The 18057-nt window shown below is 38.8% G+C and overlaps 1 protein-coding gene across 1 annotated transcript in view; it reads left to right on the top strand.

The window, feature by feature from the left end:
* Window positions 1–2628: 2628 nt before the first annotated feature.
* Window positions 2629–18057, top strand: part of LOC127629694 (extracellular matrix organizing protein FRAS1-like) — a 221840-nt gene continuing 206411 nt past the window's right edge. The window contains exons 1-2 of the mRNA XM_052106916.1: window positions 2629–2745; window positions 3722–3753. Coding sequence (XP_051962876.1) covers window positions 2679–2745; window positions 3722–3753 — 99 coding nt within the window. The 5' untranslated portion in view covers window positions 2629–2678. The remainder of the gene's footprint in view (window positions 2746–3721; window positions 3754–18057) is intronic.

Genomic DNA, 18057 nt, shown 5'->3' with positions numbered 1-18057 from the left:
TAATAATGGAGATCCTTTTAGGAAAGTATTTATTTAATAAATGTTACTCAGAAAATATTTTGCTAATCAAAAATGTTTGCATATGGTATCAAAATGTGCCCTGACACTATAGACCTTATTTAGATGTTTAATTTTTGATGGGAATAAAACTAGACTGTCTGGAATAGGACAGTCTGTTAAATGTGTTGTAATGTTGTCTAAATTGTTGTTGACAAAACATTAAAAAAATATTTTTGCAGATAAAAAACACCTGAAAATACGAGTTGTGAGAATTAGAATTAGTCCTTTATACAGCTTTACACGTTGCATGCTATTGAAAAGACTAGTTTATCTCTCACAGTCTTGTTTTCATTAAAAAAAAAAAATATCGTGCTGCTCTGAGAAGGTCTATTGCCTCTATTTCTAAACTAAACCTCTCTGGGGCCTTTTGAGAGGTATAAGCTCCAGCCCCCTTTATATTTACATGATTTTTTTTGTTTTTCAAATTGAAAACAAGCTTCTTTTAGGATTTAATTTCACGCAAGTTGTGTTGATCTATTAATATTCAATTAAAAAATATGTTTTTGATCATCATACAACCTGGGAACAGAAAAAAAAAACATATTTCTGTGCACTACTTTTCAACACCAGATGGCAGTAGATACTGTCACACACAAAGTCAGATTTAACAATGATTACGCTGCTTGTAGCTTACTTAAGAATAATAACTGTACTACTTTGTCAAATGTTTTGTCATTTTGCAAATAGCTTAGAACACACATGTAAAGGACTAAGCTGAATAAAGAAGTGTTTTTCTGTAATATTTACCTTATACTTAATCATAAGCATTTAATTAGAAAAAAGTCTTTAAAAGTCATCTTTGTCTTAAGAGATTTTAAATAACCAAAAACAACTAAAAATAAACTTTTTTATGTGTGTACTTTAACAAAACAGGTGAAATTTCAGTAACACTTAATGTTAAAATTCCCTTTGTCAAGGGTTTTTAAAGGGGATCATTAATGAGTAAGTTGTTACTTGTTGAGTAAAAGTTGTTTATGAATGCATTATAAATTTCTGCAATACCTGCCAAATAATGAGCCATTTTACAGTACATCACATGTTATAGTATGCTTAATAACACTTATTAAACATTAGTAATATGAAAACGTACCTTAATGTATACTGGACACATATGAAGAAATTGTTGTCTGCACTAAAAAACTTTGTATATGAAGTTCAGTATGGTCAACAGGATTTATTATAATACATATTCTGAAAATGAGCATGAATATCTAAAAAAAAAATTTGCAGGGGACTTTAGGTATAGGACAAGGTAAATTGGGACTCCACTTGGAATAGCATCATTCTGTAGCTAGGAAATTGGACTGTAGCAAAAAGACACAATCCCTCTTTTTAATCTTACTATAATTATCTATTTTTGCTGCAATGTGACATTAATCATAAATAAGGATATTTTTAGTTTTTGATGAATGTATGAATTTATTAAGCATTTATAACATGTAAGTTAAAATGCTCTCTGCTTGTCGAGTATTGCACTAAATGCTTTTTCATCTTGTTATAATATCAATAATTTATAATGCATTTCTAAATTATATATTTGTTTACTCCTTTATAAACCCATAACAAATGGAACATTATTGTAAAGTGTTGCCAATAGTTCTGTTTTATTCATGTGTGAGCACTGACTAAGGATCAAATTGCACTGTTACACGTGACTCACATAAATTGCCATATGTATTGTCTAACTAAATGTTATGTAAATTGTATATGTATAACTATTTTCTAAATCTAAATTCTAATGTATGTACATCTATGTTGTATGTAATTTGCCTTAACAAAACATGGTATGCACACTCACTCAAAAAAATATTTTAGCCTATTTTCAAGATGTATCCATTTCAATTTAATAACAAATCTCCATCAAATTGAATTGAATATTATTGATTTTTTAAGATTTGTACATTTTATTTATTTAAATATTAGGCAATTCAATTAGATGTAAATGTGTTATTTAATTGAAAATGATACATCTTGAAAATAGGCCAAAATATTTTTTGAGTACATGTACCCTACTGGATTTTGAATATTCACATATAAATGAATTAGTAAAAAAAGAAAAAGAAAAAAGAAAAGCTAATCTTTCTATTCTAATTCTATTCACTTTCGTGGGTGGGGGGAAACTTCACAGATGAAAACAACAAAACCTAGAATCCGTCAAAACTTCTATGGCCACCGGTTTTGTTCCCACGTACTGCTAAAGGAGGAGGGGGCTTCTGAACTCGTGAATGTAGCTGGTAGCGTCTCCAGTAACTCACTTTAAAGCGCACCTCGTTCAAAGCGACCGTGGTTGTTAGGGCTTGTTCCTCTGTAATTATTCGTGTACAAGTCTTCTTTGCCATAGGTCCGTAATTTTAAAAGGCAGCATTTTCCTGTGGGAACCGCTCTCTAGTGGGAAGTTTCGTTGACCATTAAGTTGGAGAGCGCACTGGACTGCATCCGTTCGGACTGGACGATTCCCAGTAACGAAACCGACCGACTTACTGCAAGACTTTAAGCTCAGGCTGGTGCATCATTGATTTGAGCCCTCGGGAAAGCAACGATGAAACGCTCGAATTCACATTCAAGTTAAAGTGATTATTTTGAGCATTTGGTTTCTGATAACAGCTTCTAAAGGGAATATGGGTTCTGTTTGGATCATTATTGCTGCTTTTATTGGATATAGCACCAGCTTGCGTGGAGTAGAAGGTTAGTGTGCGTCTTATCTTGATTTCATTGAATTCAGTGGTAAATGTCTTGCCTAATATAAAACCGGCATATCCATGCACATGTGTTTTAAGTGGTTAATTGCAATCAAATAGATTTACAAATGCGCACAAATCCGTTTAGCGTTAAAATAGGTGATCACATTAGCGATGCTTAATACAGAGAATTATATTGCATACTGTTTAATAATTGCATGGCTGTAATACTTTTGACTGGGTTTTTCCTCTGTTCTACAGTAGCTTCAAACTCTTAGATCTCCTCACATCAACGTATACATGTGATAACTACAGAACAAGTCAAGTGCATACTAGAACTTACTGGTGATTACAATGGTTTTTAATAACTGTTATTTGACAGTTACAGTTAACAGTAATTGTAACAAATGTTGATTTTGTTCTTGCCTTTCTTTGAGTAGTAAAACTTCGATTTATTCTTCAAAGCACTCCACACAATTTTCAAAAGATTTTTAGACATTCCTGAAATATATGATCAAAAATATCTATAAAATAAACACAGATCTGAAATGAATGCGTTTTTATTTGTTTATTTGTCAAGATCATGAATTGTCTACATTGATTAGGTTAGTTATGAATACTATTCATGCATAAGTATCCAGCATGATCCCTAGAAATATCTATGTTGACTAGATAAGTTAATGTCATATATTGAATGGAAAACTGATCAAGGTTATAATATTCTGGCATCCTTTCTTTTTACCATTTGATAGTAAACCATTAAATTCCATTAATGAACCATGTGAAAATCTTTTGTGTTATCTCACATTGGGAGACAGGAAGGGCATTCATGAATGCCCAAGACATTGTCTGAGACATGATTGCCATGACTGTGACATTTATACAGAAGTAGGCTAATAATGAACTTGTCAATTGGACTGTTACTGAAAGCTAATGTATTGATTATTTTCCACTCTTGTTCATCTCATTGTCTCCATCCACAGGAGCGTGTGTCCATCAAGGTTCAGTGTTTGCGGTACGTATCCATTTCTCCTCTTAATTGTTTTCGCTTCCTTTTAATTTGAGTATTAATGTACCTTGTTGAGTTGAAATCTAGGGTTTTAAGCAATAATTCTGGCCTATTTATGCAAACTGGACATTGTGCCATTAATTATTAAGGAAACCATTATCATAGCACTGGCAATGAAATGAGTCACCTGATAAAGTGTCAGTCAGAATAGGCCTAACAGTCACTACAGTTATATTTGAGAAGATGTGCCTCATAAATAATGAACACATGCTGACTTTGAGAATTAAAATGATTGTGAGACGGTCTAGATTATGTATCTTGAGAAATGGCTGGTAGAAAGAGAATGTATTCAGGTATCTCTTCTGCAGCTCAATGCAATTTGTAGACTTTCTGGTGTCCATGCATTTGTTTATCCTCATTTGCCACATTGCGTGGTTATGAATAATAGGACTGCCCTTTCTTTGTTCCTTTACAGATCTGATTGTAATTTGGATGTTACTTGCAGGAATAATAATTTCATAAGTGCTTAGAAACTGGTAGAACTGGGGGGCAGAGTATTGATGCTGACTACCACCCCTGGAGTCGCGAGTTCGAATCCAGGGTTTGCTGAGTGACTCCAGCCAGGTCTCATAAGCAACCAAATTGGTTACTAGATTCATATGGTAGAGTCACATGCGGTAACCTCCTCGTGGTCACGATTAGTGGTTGTGCATGGATCGCAGAGAGTAGCATGAGCCTCCACATGCTGTGAGTCTCTGCGGTTTCATGCACAATGAGCCACATGATAAGATGTGCAGATTGACTGTCTCAGAAGTGGAGGCAACTGAGAATTGTCCTCCACCACCCAGATTGAGATGAGTAGCCGCGCCACCACGAGGACCTACTAAGTAGTGGGAACTGGGCATTCCAAATTGGGAAAAAAGGGGATAAAAAAAAAAGAAAAAAGAAACTGGTAAAATTATTTTGGGAACGCTGGCTTGTGTTATAACAGAGGAAATATTGCAAAGATTCCTGGTGGAGCAGCTGGTAGTTCTTTTGAAAACATGTTAACAACCTTCATACTTAAAATTGTGGTGCACAACAGGTTTTCTTCATGTTTTAATGGTGAATAATGACAAATCTCACTCTCTTCCATTGTGTAATAACAGTATTTAAAAGCAATGTAAACACATAGCAACAGAATTCCTCTGTCACTGCCTTGAAAACTCTGCTGTGGCTCTGAATGGTATGTGTGCATAATGCCCTATAACTCGGCTCCTCCTGGGATTGAAGAGGCTTTGTGGGGAAAAAAAGGGGAGAGGGTTGAGAAGACGGTCGTGGGCAGGTGGAGGCATGCTGGACTGAGTCAGGAAGAGGCTCTTTGGAGTTCAAAAGAAAAATCAGCCAAAACACCTGGACAAGGAGCCAAAGTGTCCTGATAAAACAAGAGAAAATTTTAAGGATTTATGGAACAATGATGGATTCAAACTCTATATAAACCAAAAGAACTAATAAAGAAAACAAATTAATGGTTAAAAAACAGTTTCATGTGGCTGTATGGTTAAAACTGAGTATACCAGTGGTAATGTGAGTCTTAACATTTTTAATTGTTTTAGGTTATTTGAGTATTAGAAATGTATTAAAGTAATATTCCGGGTTCAATACAAGTTAAGCTCAACAGCATTTGGGGTATGATATTGACATCCAAAAAAAATTGTTCGTACTTGCCCCTTTTCTTTAAAAAAAGCAAAAGTCTTGGTTCCAGTGAGGCACTTACAATGGAAGTGAATGGGGCCAAACCGTAATCTTTAAAATACTCACTGTTTTAAAGTATAGCCACAGGTCAAACAATATGCATGTTACATGATTTTAGTGTGATAACATTGCTTACTAACCTTTTTTGTGTAAAGTTATAGCCAATTTTACAACTGTGTTGCCATTACGATGTGATGTCAACAAACCCCTAAATGACTGTAAAATTATTATTTAAACAAATTCACAGCTCAAATAATACATACGTTTTGACAAAGAATTAATTGAATTGCTTTTATAAAACTATAAGCTTCACATTTCTACCATTAAAACCTCAAAAAATTGGCCCCATTCACTTCCATTGTAAGTGCCTTATTGTAACCCAGATTTTTGCTTTTTTTTAAAAAGAAAAGGTGGGACGAGTCAAAATTATATTTGCAGTAATCAACATTATGCCAAAAATGCTGTTTTTCTTTTCCAAATCTTTGTCTGCCTGGTATAATAATATTGAAAGTGAAGGTCACAGTAGCCAATATGATCCTTTTTTTTTTGTAATGGAATATAACAGTGGCGTGAAGTTGAATTTAGGCTTGCAGTTTGAAGGCCCTGTTGAGAGTTATTTGTCAGTTGGTCCAAAGTGCTTTCTACAATTATTAATGATTGTGAAACAGAGAGTATACAACTGGAACAAAAACACTATATGACATGACAGATACTGAGATGTCTCAGGAGTGTTTAATTTCTCAATATTCTGCATGCGAACAGTCCATGCAATGAATACAGTACAAAGATTTATGAGACCCAGTGCAATAACACTCACCCTTTCTATTATGCAGTACATTCTAAAGTAAAGTACAATTCCACATCTAAACATATCATGCGTGCCCTAGGGCATGAATTCCTCTAGTCTGCCTCTAAGCAATCGAAATGTAGGGCAACTCAAGAATTGAACTGACTAAACATATGCCACCAGAAATGACATAGGATGATTTTGGGATTTGGATTGGGTTTATATGGCAATAGAAAATATTTAGGAAATTGTCATGCATTATTTTCCACTCTATATTGGTTTGTTCCATAATCCACAATGTAGTGCAATTCACAGCATACTTAGAGAGCAAACGTAGAGTAAAATTATTTAAATACTTTCTGCATAATTTCTGCTTTTATAAAATACAGAATATGTGCCTTTGTATGATGAAAACGTGATTGATTTGTGACCAAAAATACATTATGTTTTATATATATATATATATATATATATATATATATATATATATATATATATATATATATATATATGTAAACTCAGCAAAAAAGAAACTGCTTTTATTTGTAGCAATTTTCACAGACATGTGACTAAAAGAAATGGAATAATGTGTCCCTGAACAAAGGGGGGTCAAAATCAAAAGTAACAGTCAGTATCTGGTGTGGCCACCAGCTGCATTAAGTACTGCAGTGCATCTCCTTCTCATGGACTGCACCAGATTTGCCAGTTCTTGCTGTGAGATGTTACCCCACTCTTCTACCAAGGCACTTGCAAGTTCCCAGACATTTCTGGGGGGAATTGCCCTAGCCCCCTAGCCCCCTAGCCCTCACCCTCCAATCCAACAGGTCGCAGATGCGCTCAATGGGATTGAGATCCGGGCTCTTCTCTGACCATGGCAGAACACTAACATTCCTGTCTTGCAGGAAATCATGCACAGAACGAGCAGGATGGCTGGTGGCATTGTCATACTGGAGGGTCATATCAGGAAAAGGCATGTTCACGCAGATGAGCAGGGACCCTGGGCATCTTTCTTGTGGTGTTTTTCAGAGTCAGTACAAAGGTCTTCATTGTCCTACGTTTTTATAAAGGTGACCTTAATTGCCTACCATCTGTAAGCTGTTAGTGTCTTAACAACCTTTCCACATGTGCATGTTCATTAATTGTTTATGGTTAATTGAACAAGCATGGAAAACATTGTTAAAAACATTACAATAAAGATCTGTAAAGTTATTTGGATTTTTACAAAATCATCTTTAAAATAAAGTGTCCTGAAAAAAGTGACGTTGCATTTTTTGCTGAGTTTATATGCATTCAGAAAGTATTCAGACCCCTTAATTTATTCACATTTTATTATGTTGCAGCCTTATGCTTAAATGCTTTAAATAATTATTTTCCATCAGTCTACACTCCATACCCCATAATGACAAAACAAAAACGTCATGGTTACTGTTGTAACCTCCATTCCGCGATGGAAGGAACAAGACGTTGTGTCGATTGTAGTGACACAAGGGGTCTCTTCTGAGAGCCTCACGTACCTCTGAACTTGAGAAAAGGACAATGTGAAATTGGCAGACAGAATTTGCATGTCCCGCCCCCAGACATACGGGTATACAGGGGAGCGGGCGAGTGTCTGTCAGACAGGTTTTTGCACTGAGGAGCCGAGAATAAGGTTACAGCACATTACAGTGGTAGGGATAGTGATGTGGCAATGACGTTCCCTTTCTTTCACTCACTTGATGTTGTGTCTATTGTAGTGACACAAGGGGTCCCACTTCAAAACAGCATGCACTAACCCATGTTACATGACTGCTGAGCCAGGTGCTAGCAAGCTGTTGCGTGCTAGAAGCAGCTGGGTCAGCTGCACGTAACCCTCCCCCAATAAAAGGTGTCATATACCGCTCTTAGGTTCTCAATACCCATACGGGAACAGGCGACATGACTTGGCATGGGAGCAAGCCGACCAGCCGCGGTCTTTTCTCTCTCTATGTTTCTCGTCATAGAGTTTAAAAGCAGGTGGGGCTATCTTAACCCTATAGATGCATCTGGGAAGGCATCCTTTTCCGTTCCAATTCTTTCAGGGGGAAAAGGCTCTGCGGAGACCACAACCTGCCCAGACTGGGGGGAGGTAACTTGTGGCCAATACACGGCGGTTGTCAAGCCACACATGGACATGGTGCGGTGGTAGATCCTGCCTGACAAGAGGTTCCCAGGAGGGGAACAGGCTTGGCCGGGAAGGGTTCAACCTGCGGGAGCCTCTTAAGGAACCTGATAATCAAGTCGTGCTTACCAAGGGACTTGCCATCCAATGAGTTGTGGTGGGCTGTGATAGCAGCAACATACACCTTCTAGGTGGAGGGGGACAGCCTCCCCTCCAACCTCTCCTGCAGGAATGAAAGCACTGACATCACTGCGGGTCTTCAGGTCTTGAAGAGCACCAATTTGCGAACAGACGCCACTTGAGGGTGTAAACTGCCTGGGGGAGCTCTGGCTTGGTTGATCGTATCTACAACTGCAGGTGGTAGACCGCTTAAGTCTTCTGCGTCCCATCCAGGGGCCACACATGGAGGTTCCAGAGGTCTTGGCATGGTGCCAGAGGGTGCCCCATCCATGAGAAAGGGAATTTTCCAGGGAGGTGCTGTCGCGAGGAGCGTGAGATCCAAGAACCAGGTCCGAGTGGGCCAGTAAGGAGCCACTAAGGTGACCTGTTCCTCGTCCTCCCTGACCTTGCACAGCACCAGTGCATGAAGGCTCACTGGGGGAAAATGCGTACTTGCGCAGCCCCTGGGGCCAGCTGTGTGCCAGCGCGTCTGTGCCACAAGGGGCCTCTTTTAGGGAGTACCAGAGCAGGTAATGGGAGTTGTCCTGGGAGGCAAAGAGTCTCTGGACTCTGTCACAGGTCAGCTGGACAGCCTGGGGGTGGAGCCTCCACTCTCCACTGAGCGTAAAGTCGTGACAGCGCGTCCGCCGTCATGTTGTGGTCACCCGGGATGTGAGTGGCATGCAGCGACCTGAGTTGCGGCTGACTCCAAAGGAGGAGTTGTGACATATGACAAGAGTGCACACCGTCTTGGCAATTTATGTACACTACCGCTGTGGTGCTGTCTGAACGGATCAAGACATGCTTGTCTTGAACTAGCAGGAGAAACCTCCGCAGGGCAAGGAATACAGCTAACAACTCGAGGCAGTTGATGTGCCAACAAAGGCGGGGCCCCGTTGCACACGGTGCCCCAACCCTGTTGAGAGGCATCTGTGGTAACCATGACATGTCTGGACACCTGCTGTAGGGGGACTCCTGTCCGCAGAAAACAGAGGTCTGTCCAAGGATTGAAAGTCTGACGGCAGGAAGGGGTGATAAACACATGGTATGTGCCACGGCACCATGCCCATCTCACTCACCACTCAGTTGTGAGGAGCATTGACATTGAGACTGAGTCTAACTCCAAGCCAGGAAAAGAGATGCTCTGAACCGGAGAGAGCTTGCTTTTTTCCCAGTTGACCTGAAGCCCCAATCAGCTGAGGTGCGTGAGCACCTGGTCCCTGTGGGCGCATAGTAACAGAGTGTGCTAGGATTAGCCAGTCGTCGAGGTAACCGAGTATGCGGATGCCCACCTTCCGTAGCGGGGCAAGGCCTGCTTCTGTGACTTTGGTGAAGACACAAGGGGATAGGGACGGGCTGAAGGGGAGGACCTTGTACTGATACGCCTGACCGTCGGACACGAGCCGTAGGCATATGAGATATGAGAACTGCTGAGAGAATGGAGACGTGAAGTACGTGTCCTTCAGGTCTACCGCTGCAAACCAATCTAATGCAAATGCAGGTTCTAACTTGTTTCTGCATGAGCATTCTGAATGTGAGTTTGTGTAAACTCCGGTTGAGAACTCGCAGGTCCATGATTGGCCGCAACCCACCGTGGGTATGATGAGGTAGGGGCTGTAGAGACCCTTCTCCATCTTGGCTGGAGGGACAGGCTCTATCGCATCTCTGAGTAGCAGGGCCGAAACCTCTGTAGGTGCAGATCTTTAAGTGCCTTGGCTTGGTGAACTTGGTGAAGGAGAGCCATGGGATGCAGGGTGGCGGCGGCCTGTCCAGTGGCGCTGTAGGCTTTTGCAGTCAGTGACGATGTTGTTCTACAGGCCTTGGAGGGGAATACCAGGCAGTCCCGCCAGGTGGCGGCGTTCTCGGGACACAAGTGGATTGCAATCGCCATGTCCACCTGAGAGACCTCCGTGTATCTGTGGACTGTCCCACCGTCCAGGGTAGTGAGAGCGGATGAGCGAGGAGGTCGGTTCAAGGCAGTAAAATGTGCCCTCCACAAACTCGTCAGCTCGTCATGCACTTCTGGATAGAAAGGTACTGGTGGGGGGGGGGGGGGGCGTGGCTATAAGTGGCACCCTGGCCTGAGGAACCGATCAAGTAGCCATGAGGGGGGGATGGAGGTTACAAGTCCAGCCTCGTGGAAAAGCATAGCGGACATCCGTTTATATCCTTTTTCTGGCCGAATGAAGCCTACTAATTGTCCCTGTGTTGTGATCCCATCTAGGCTTTTCAAACAGGTTTTTGACTTTATTGGGCCTAGTATGCTGGCTGTAATTAATAGTAGTCTTGAAACAGGATCAGTGCCACTGTATCTTAAACATGCTGTAGTGCAGCCTCTTCTTAAAAAAACAAACATGGATCAAACGGTTTTAGCCAACTTTAGACCGATTTCTAAATTGCCATTTATTTCTAAGGTCCTAGAGAAAGTCGCTCTTAGCCAATTCAGAGTTTCTTGGACCAAAATGCTGAGACTTTCCAGTCTGGATTTAAAGCTCACCATAGTGCACAATCAGCTTTGTTAAGCATAGTATTTCTTTTCACTGCTTTGAGGATGACATGCATATTGGCTGATTAGATAATCACATGAATAATTAGGTGTACAAGTGTTCATAAGAAAGTGCACAGTGAGTGTTTATAAACATACTGTATATGTATATTTCTCATTATCTTTCATATTTTGAATGCATTTTATCTCCAAAAGCATTCAGTCACGTGTGCTGTGAATACAGCGTTGCTAAAGTTGAACTGTATTATTTGCTTAAGCCCTGACAGTAATTCTTAAGTAATTGACAGTAGGGTCGCCAGTAACAATTCATCAGTAAGACATTCATCAGTAAGACATTCATCCTAGTGCTTTCACCCATGCCACCCATGATGTTAGAAATCCCTCCTGTCTTTCAGGAGGGCAGCCATGTTGTTCAGAGGATAAAGCACTTCATTACCTCAAGGCACGTTGAGGTTGTCCTCGACTTAAGACCTATTATGGTGTTTTTCTAATTTCACCATGTTCACATAACCTCTGTTTAATGACACAGGTCATTAAATACCTAGCTGGACCATTTATTATGTCTCAATGCACCTAGATCTGACGTTGAAACCTAATCTTGTGGAATGTTTTATGGCCATGTCAAACATTTTTTCAGAAACATGCATCAAAACATGTAAATGACAAGAACATATCGTCTTCAGAGAGTTTATATTCTTGGTTGATAGAAATAATAAACATTTCTTTCACTTATGGATTCTACTTTTACATATCCACAGATTTGTTTGGATTTTATAGTGGATGAGATGGACTTGTTGATGAAGACTTTTGATGCAGAAATGAATGGGCTGACTTAGTTCCAAAGGTTTTCTGATGTGAATAACTTCACATGGCTTTACTTGCATGCGCTGAACCCTTTCTGGTCAACTGAACATAAGATTTTGCCCCACTGATTTAGCTAAACAGCAATTCCCATGGGCACAGAGCACACAGTCATATTTGACTTAGCTGACAGTGGCTTAGCAGCCTTTAAATTCCTGGATCCAGAATACTTAAAGAGAGCAGAGATTTTTAATTATTTCTCAAGCTTGCACATACTAGATTAGTCTTTCTTGTTTAAAAGCAAACACCTGCTTGGCTAATAGACAAACACTCAAACAGCCTGAACTGTCAAACACCTTCTCAGACAACTAGTTCTAGCTTGACAGACTTATTGTCTGAGTTGTTTGTCTAGTGTTTTTTTCCCCCCAAGTTCATTCCCAGTGATCATCTTACCACTCTGAGGTGAAATTTGCATTTTGTCCATTGCTGTGAACAGATTCCTAGTCTTAAAGGGTGTGCATTCTTAAACCATGACCTAACAGAAACAACTAACTTTTGTCTAACACCAATAATGTCCATCATGTTGAGACACCTGAATTCTCCACCATTCATTGTGCTGTTTCTAGCTTTTTTGACATGTTCAGTGTGAACAGCCCCTTTGGCCAGCCTTATATGAAGGTCTTGTATGTTTTGCAGGATTGAAACCACAAATGTTTACCTAAGGCTTCCTTGTGGTTTGAGTCTTGGTTTTCCTCAGATACAATTTTTACTCCAGCTTCTTCAGAGGTTTCAGCATTATATCAGATGTCAAGAACATTTCTTGAAATGAACTCTTGATGAGAAGAGTTAGGCTACCTGTTGGTTTCCCTTATGTGCAGTTGCTGGCAGAATTCAACTTTCCAGCAGTCAGAATAATTCATGTTCAGACATGATCCATTCTAACATTTATTGGATTCAACAATTGATGCACGACAATGAATTACCTGCTGATCGACCAAAAGCATATGAGAACTGCTGAGAGATTAACTGACAGTTTCAAAGGTCAGTTTTAGGTGTAATTGTCAGTCTTGAAAAGTCATCTGGTGCAAAGAACACTTTATTTAATTTCCAAATACTTTTGAGACATTTTGAGGAAAGTTATGCTAGCTGTGAAAATATACTAACGTCAGAGGCTCACTGTTGTTATCTGCACATCTGTGACTTCTCTGCTATTGTTTCTGTGTCTTTTTGAACATGGCTCCCTCTGAATTCCATGGAGACAAGCAGAGGTGAAAAGACAGAGGTGCGGAAAGATAGTTGCTTGAGGAAAGAGCGTGCCAGACAGGGCCTGTCTTTGACTCCAGTCTCCTCCCCCCCAAGTGCCTAATTTTGTTTTTTTGCTCATGTTCCTCTGCTCAGTGCAAAACAAAGCCTCCACGGTGTGGCCTGCCACCCAAGACATTGGGACTGAGTTTGCACTTGTTTTGCTAGTACAAAGAGATCTTCACACATCAAAATGTTCATGTCTTGGCTATAGTCCCAACTGATAACAAGGGATCTAACATAAGGTCTCAGCCAAGAAGTCTCTTCCAACTTAACTAGAGGCAAGCCCCCAGCAGGTTAATGCAGCAAAATGAATAACCTTTATAATCAGCATTTTTGAATGATAATTTAGGCATGATTTGTGGTAGAATTAAGATGCTTGATTGTGATCTTGATTGTGGCTTTGAATTTAATTAAAAAGCACATTTCAGAGTGTTTAATGGAAACTCCTCTGGTTTTGGCAGAAAACTCAATGTTGGTTTCAGATGTGGAAATATTAATCATCATCGTGAATTGCCCCTTATCATCAGTGGTATTATAAACACAGCAGTCAGCCTAAACTGTTTGAATGCTCTTTGCTCTATAGACAAACCTGAACTCTGTATTAAAACCATAACTAAGATGGCTAAGATGCACTGCAGACAGTCTCAAGTTTGAACCAACAGATAAAAAATCTCAAAGTCGAGGATTCACACAGTTGAGCGTCATTCACAGTTTTTTGTAATGCATTCCTGTAAAAACATAAAGTAACTACATTATTTAAAGAACTTAAATGGATAGTTCACCCAAAAATAAAAATCATTTAATTTCACTCACCCTCGTGTCATCCCAGATGTGTATGACTTTCTTTCTTCTGCTGAACATAAATTAAGATTTTGAGAAGAATATTTCTGCTCTGGTGTTCCTTTCAATGCAAGTGAAAGGGTACCAAAACTTTGATGGTCCAAAAGCACATAACGGCACCATGAAAGAAATCCATAAGAATCCAGTGGTTAAATCTTCAGAAGCAATATGATAAGTGTGGATGAAAAACAGATCAATATTTCAGTGTTTTTTTTACTATTGATCTCCACTTTCACTTTCACATTTCTGTTTTTGGCGATTCATATTCTCCCTGCATATTGCCACCTACTGGGCCCTGAGGAGAATTTATTGTAAAAAAAACAAAAGAAAAGAAAAAAAAGGACTTAAATATTGTTTCCCACCAACACCTATCATAATCGCTTCTGAACGTATAGATTTAACAACTGGAATCTCATGGATTACATTTAAACTGCCTTCATGTGCTTTTTGGACTACAGGCAGTGTTCTGAGTATGGTTTGTTAGTGGGTCCTTTTGTGGTTTGATTGATTTGTGATGTGAAAACCAAGAGGTGCCAGTCTGATTTGCATTTTGTTATGACATAGATAAGTACATTTATGCTTGCCATAAATAACTGTGTTACATAATTCTCTGACTGAGATTATTTGATCTAACTGCGTGTAATGTGAACTTTAAATTCCGATCACAATTTACTGACCAAATTATGGAATTTTAAGCGAATGTAGAAATACCATGACCATGACCGTGTTGTGTTTCATTTCATGTATTATCGGAGCACTCCAATCCAAACTAACCACGGATCAGCTGGACTTGAGTAGCATCTGAAGAGCATGTGAAGAGCTGTGATGCGCGTGCTGTCTGTGGAGGTTGTCTGTCTCAAACTCCCACAAAAATGCAAGCGAGTATTTTGATAGTGAACAAGCACTCTGTTAAGACTTTAGTTTAACGTTCATGTAATGGCACATGTTTAGGGTTTATTCATACATTCAGTGTTAATGACACGCAGAATGAGATGCCCACTTACTTTATACATGTGGGGAAACACATTTTCAATACTCGATCTCAGATGTTTTCCTTCATGCGAAATAAGGGTTCGGGGGTTTAATCTAAGAGCCTTAACATAACATGAGAAAGTGAAGAATTTAGGACAGATATATACTGTTACTATTGCATAATAGAATAAATTAGAACAGAATAGAATTGGCTGTCTGTGCTATATTAAAATGGCAATATTCAAACCAGCCATATAATGTTTTAAAGCCTTATAGGAAATCATATTGCCCTATTTTTATTATGATTCCAAGTAAAATATGAATAAATTACTACTTATAGTGTATGTGAATTTAGAACAAACATACACTTTAAGAAGTATGTCAATTTATCATCATGATCACAATATGTATGACAAATAATTGTTAGTCAAATGTCTTATTCGTGACTGCCATGGGATCTGAGTACTTAAGGAGTTGTTGTGTGAACATCAAAGGGTCTGAGATCACGTCAATGTAAAGAGGACCTAAAAAGAAACTGGGTCCTATTATATGTCTACTTACATTGTAAACATAAAAAGCACTGAGAACATTTGCAGCTGGTTCCCTTTTTGTCCACTTTAACTGAAATGAGTTTGGTTAATTTAAAATGGATTATATAAGAAATTACCCTTAAATTCTTTTGAGCATTGTCTTAAGCATCTCAAGCAAAATGTTTTATTGTTTTAAAAGGGTTTATTGTCAGTGTTTACTTGATTAATTGTTTGTTTGTCTTTTTGTTGCATAGCTGCATGTAGGCTATTTAGCTCTTTTTATTAGAAGCTATTGAGATACAATGTTCAAATACCGAACCTCACAAACAGTTTACAAACATTTATCTTAGACACCAGTGCACTTAAAACACTGAATAATTTTTTTTATAATGCTATTTGTATGCAAACATTTTAGTGTGTGTCTTGCATTTACTGCATTATTAATTATAATACAAGGGATTTTTGATTTAGAAATGTTTATTTCCAAATTGTATCTTAAAAAAACCCTTCAGACCTCCCCCAACGAGAAGCCTCCCTAAAGGGTGTTTTTTAAGGGGTGCATGAGAATAAAGAAAGACGGTGGGGGTTCCAAACAACACACAATGGAGTGGGAGGTTTCAGTGAGTACTCTAAAGGTTAGTGCCCTTTACACCATGGATCTTCTCATAAGCAATACGAGGGGTCAAATCTTGACAGGAAGTGTGTGACGAGTGACTATGTTAGTCTTGTGTATTTTAGTAATAGAATGGTCACAGAAATAGTTTTGAATCTAAATAGGCTATATTTAATTCATTAAGGAAGTAATCATGCTCATTCACTGTTTTTGACTCACCAGATTGCGTTTATTGTCAAGTATTTTATAGCAATCTTTTTATTTAGATGTTCTTTCAGTTTTCCTCGATCATTAAACTTACATACTCATCTACATGAAAGATGTTTTTCACAAACTGACTTTGAAAAAATTTGAAAGTAGATCAAAGCTTCTCCTGAGTTTAACTAGATTAAGCTTAACTTGGGTTTGGCTCATTTTAAGATATAGGGGCTTTTTAGCAGAGGGCTGCCCAGCAAGCTGTTAACCCATGTTTTTCAGTGGTGTCAAGATGCCTCAAACAAATCTGTGGGCGTATTTATAGCAGGCAATTACATCTGCTCGGGGTCATGCTTCCCATGCCTTTGGACACAGGCATTCTTTATCTTGTCCTCTGGAAATAGCCGACAGCCTCTACCTCTTTACAGAGAAGCGAGTCAGCACAGTGTGCTTACATTTGTAGCAGTCAGACAAGGTAAACAAGCCCCTAGGATTCCTCATTTCCTTCCATACTCATGGATTCACAGACATCATTAATCTCATCAGTTCAAAGTCGCCTGTGCCTGCAAGCTCAGCTCAAGAGCCAAGGCCACCGAATCAGTGTTTTCCACATCTTTCTCACTTTTAATTAGGTAGAATGAGAAGTCGGACAGCTGTATTAACCTGCATCTCATATGCGTCTCCTGTGACCACATGTGGTCGGATTTTTTTGAGGAGAGGGTCTTTGGTTTTGTGACTTCATACATCACTATGTCAACTAAAATGTTGTCTCCTGCATATATACACTTCTGAGCAGTTTATTAGAAACACTATGGTCTCAAGGTTCTACATGTTGTGCATTCTGAGGTGCTATTTTAATGTTTGATGTGAACATTAACATTATCTGCATGGTTTTATGCATTGCACTGCTGCCACATGATTGGCTGATTAGATAATTGCATGAATATATAGGTGTACAGGTGTTCCTAATTAAGTGCTCGGTGAGTGTATGTATGGGCTTTCCCTATGGATGTTTTTTTTTTTAAAGCTGTACCTAGCTTATAAAACCCTTGGATTGGCAGAATAATTATGTGAATTATGTATGTAATTAGGTGGTCCTTTGATGTTGTCTGGGACACATAAGGATGCATTTGTGTTTACACTACAAATTCGATGTGGCCACATGCATCCCACACCACCTCCATAAGTAGCCTGGTTGATTGGACCACAATGCATTGCGACACATTGGACTCTGTTTGCCCATATATTTAGAGTTGTGCACTTGTGATTGGATCACCAGAGATCGATGTAAACAAGGCCACATTCATGGTGATATAAAATTTAGGATTTGCTATCTACAACATAAATGGTGCTGTTTTATATTCCTTGTTTTAACACAGAACTTTTTTTTTTCAACATGCCCAGAGAAGATTAAAGTCTTTACTGCCATAATATAGGGGACTAAAATATTACACAGTCTTCCAAGTGTTCCAATATTCAAGTTTCTGAGTCTCAAAAGGCTCTTTTTACATTTGAAAGGATATTTAAAGAAAATAATGACATCCATCTCAAAAACAAAAATATAAAAAGGATACTAATTGATTCTTAGGTGTAATTGATTTTAAGTATCAAATGACTGCATCAACAGTAAAATAAAAGTTTTTGTATGACATACTGTATATTGTAGTATACTATTTCTCTAAGCTTGTTTTCATAATTTAAGGCCAAATTATATAATGATAATGTTAGTGA

This window comes from Xyrauchen texanus, chromosome 3, assembly GCF_025860055.1.
Source record: "Xyrauchen texanus isolate HMW12.3.18 chromosome 3, RBS_HiC_50CHRs, whole genome shotgun sequence".
Taxonomy (NCBI): Eukaryota; Metazoa; Chordata; class Actinopteri; order Cypriniformes; family Catostomidae; genus Xyrauchen; species Xyrauchen texanus.
This window is presented reverse-complemented; position numbering and strand designations above follow the sequence as displayed.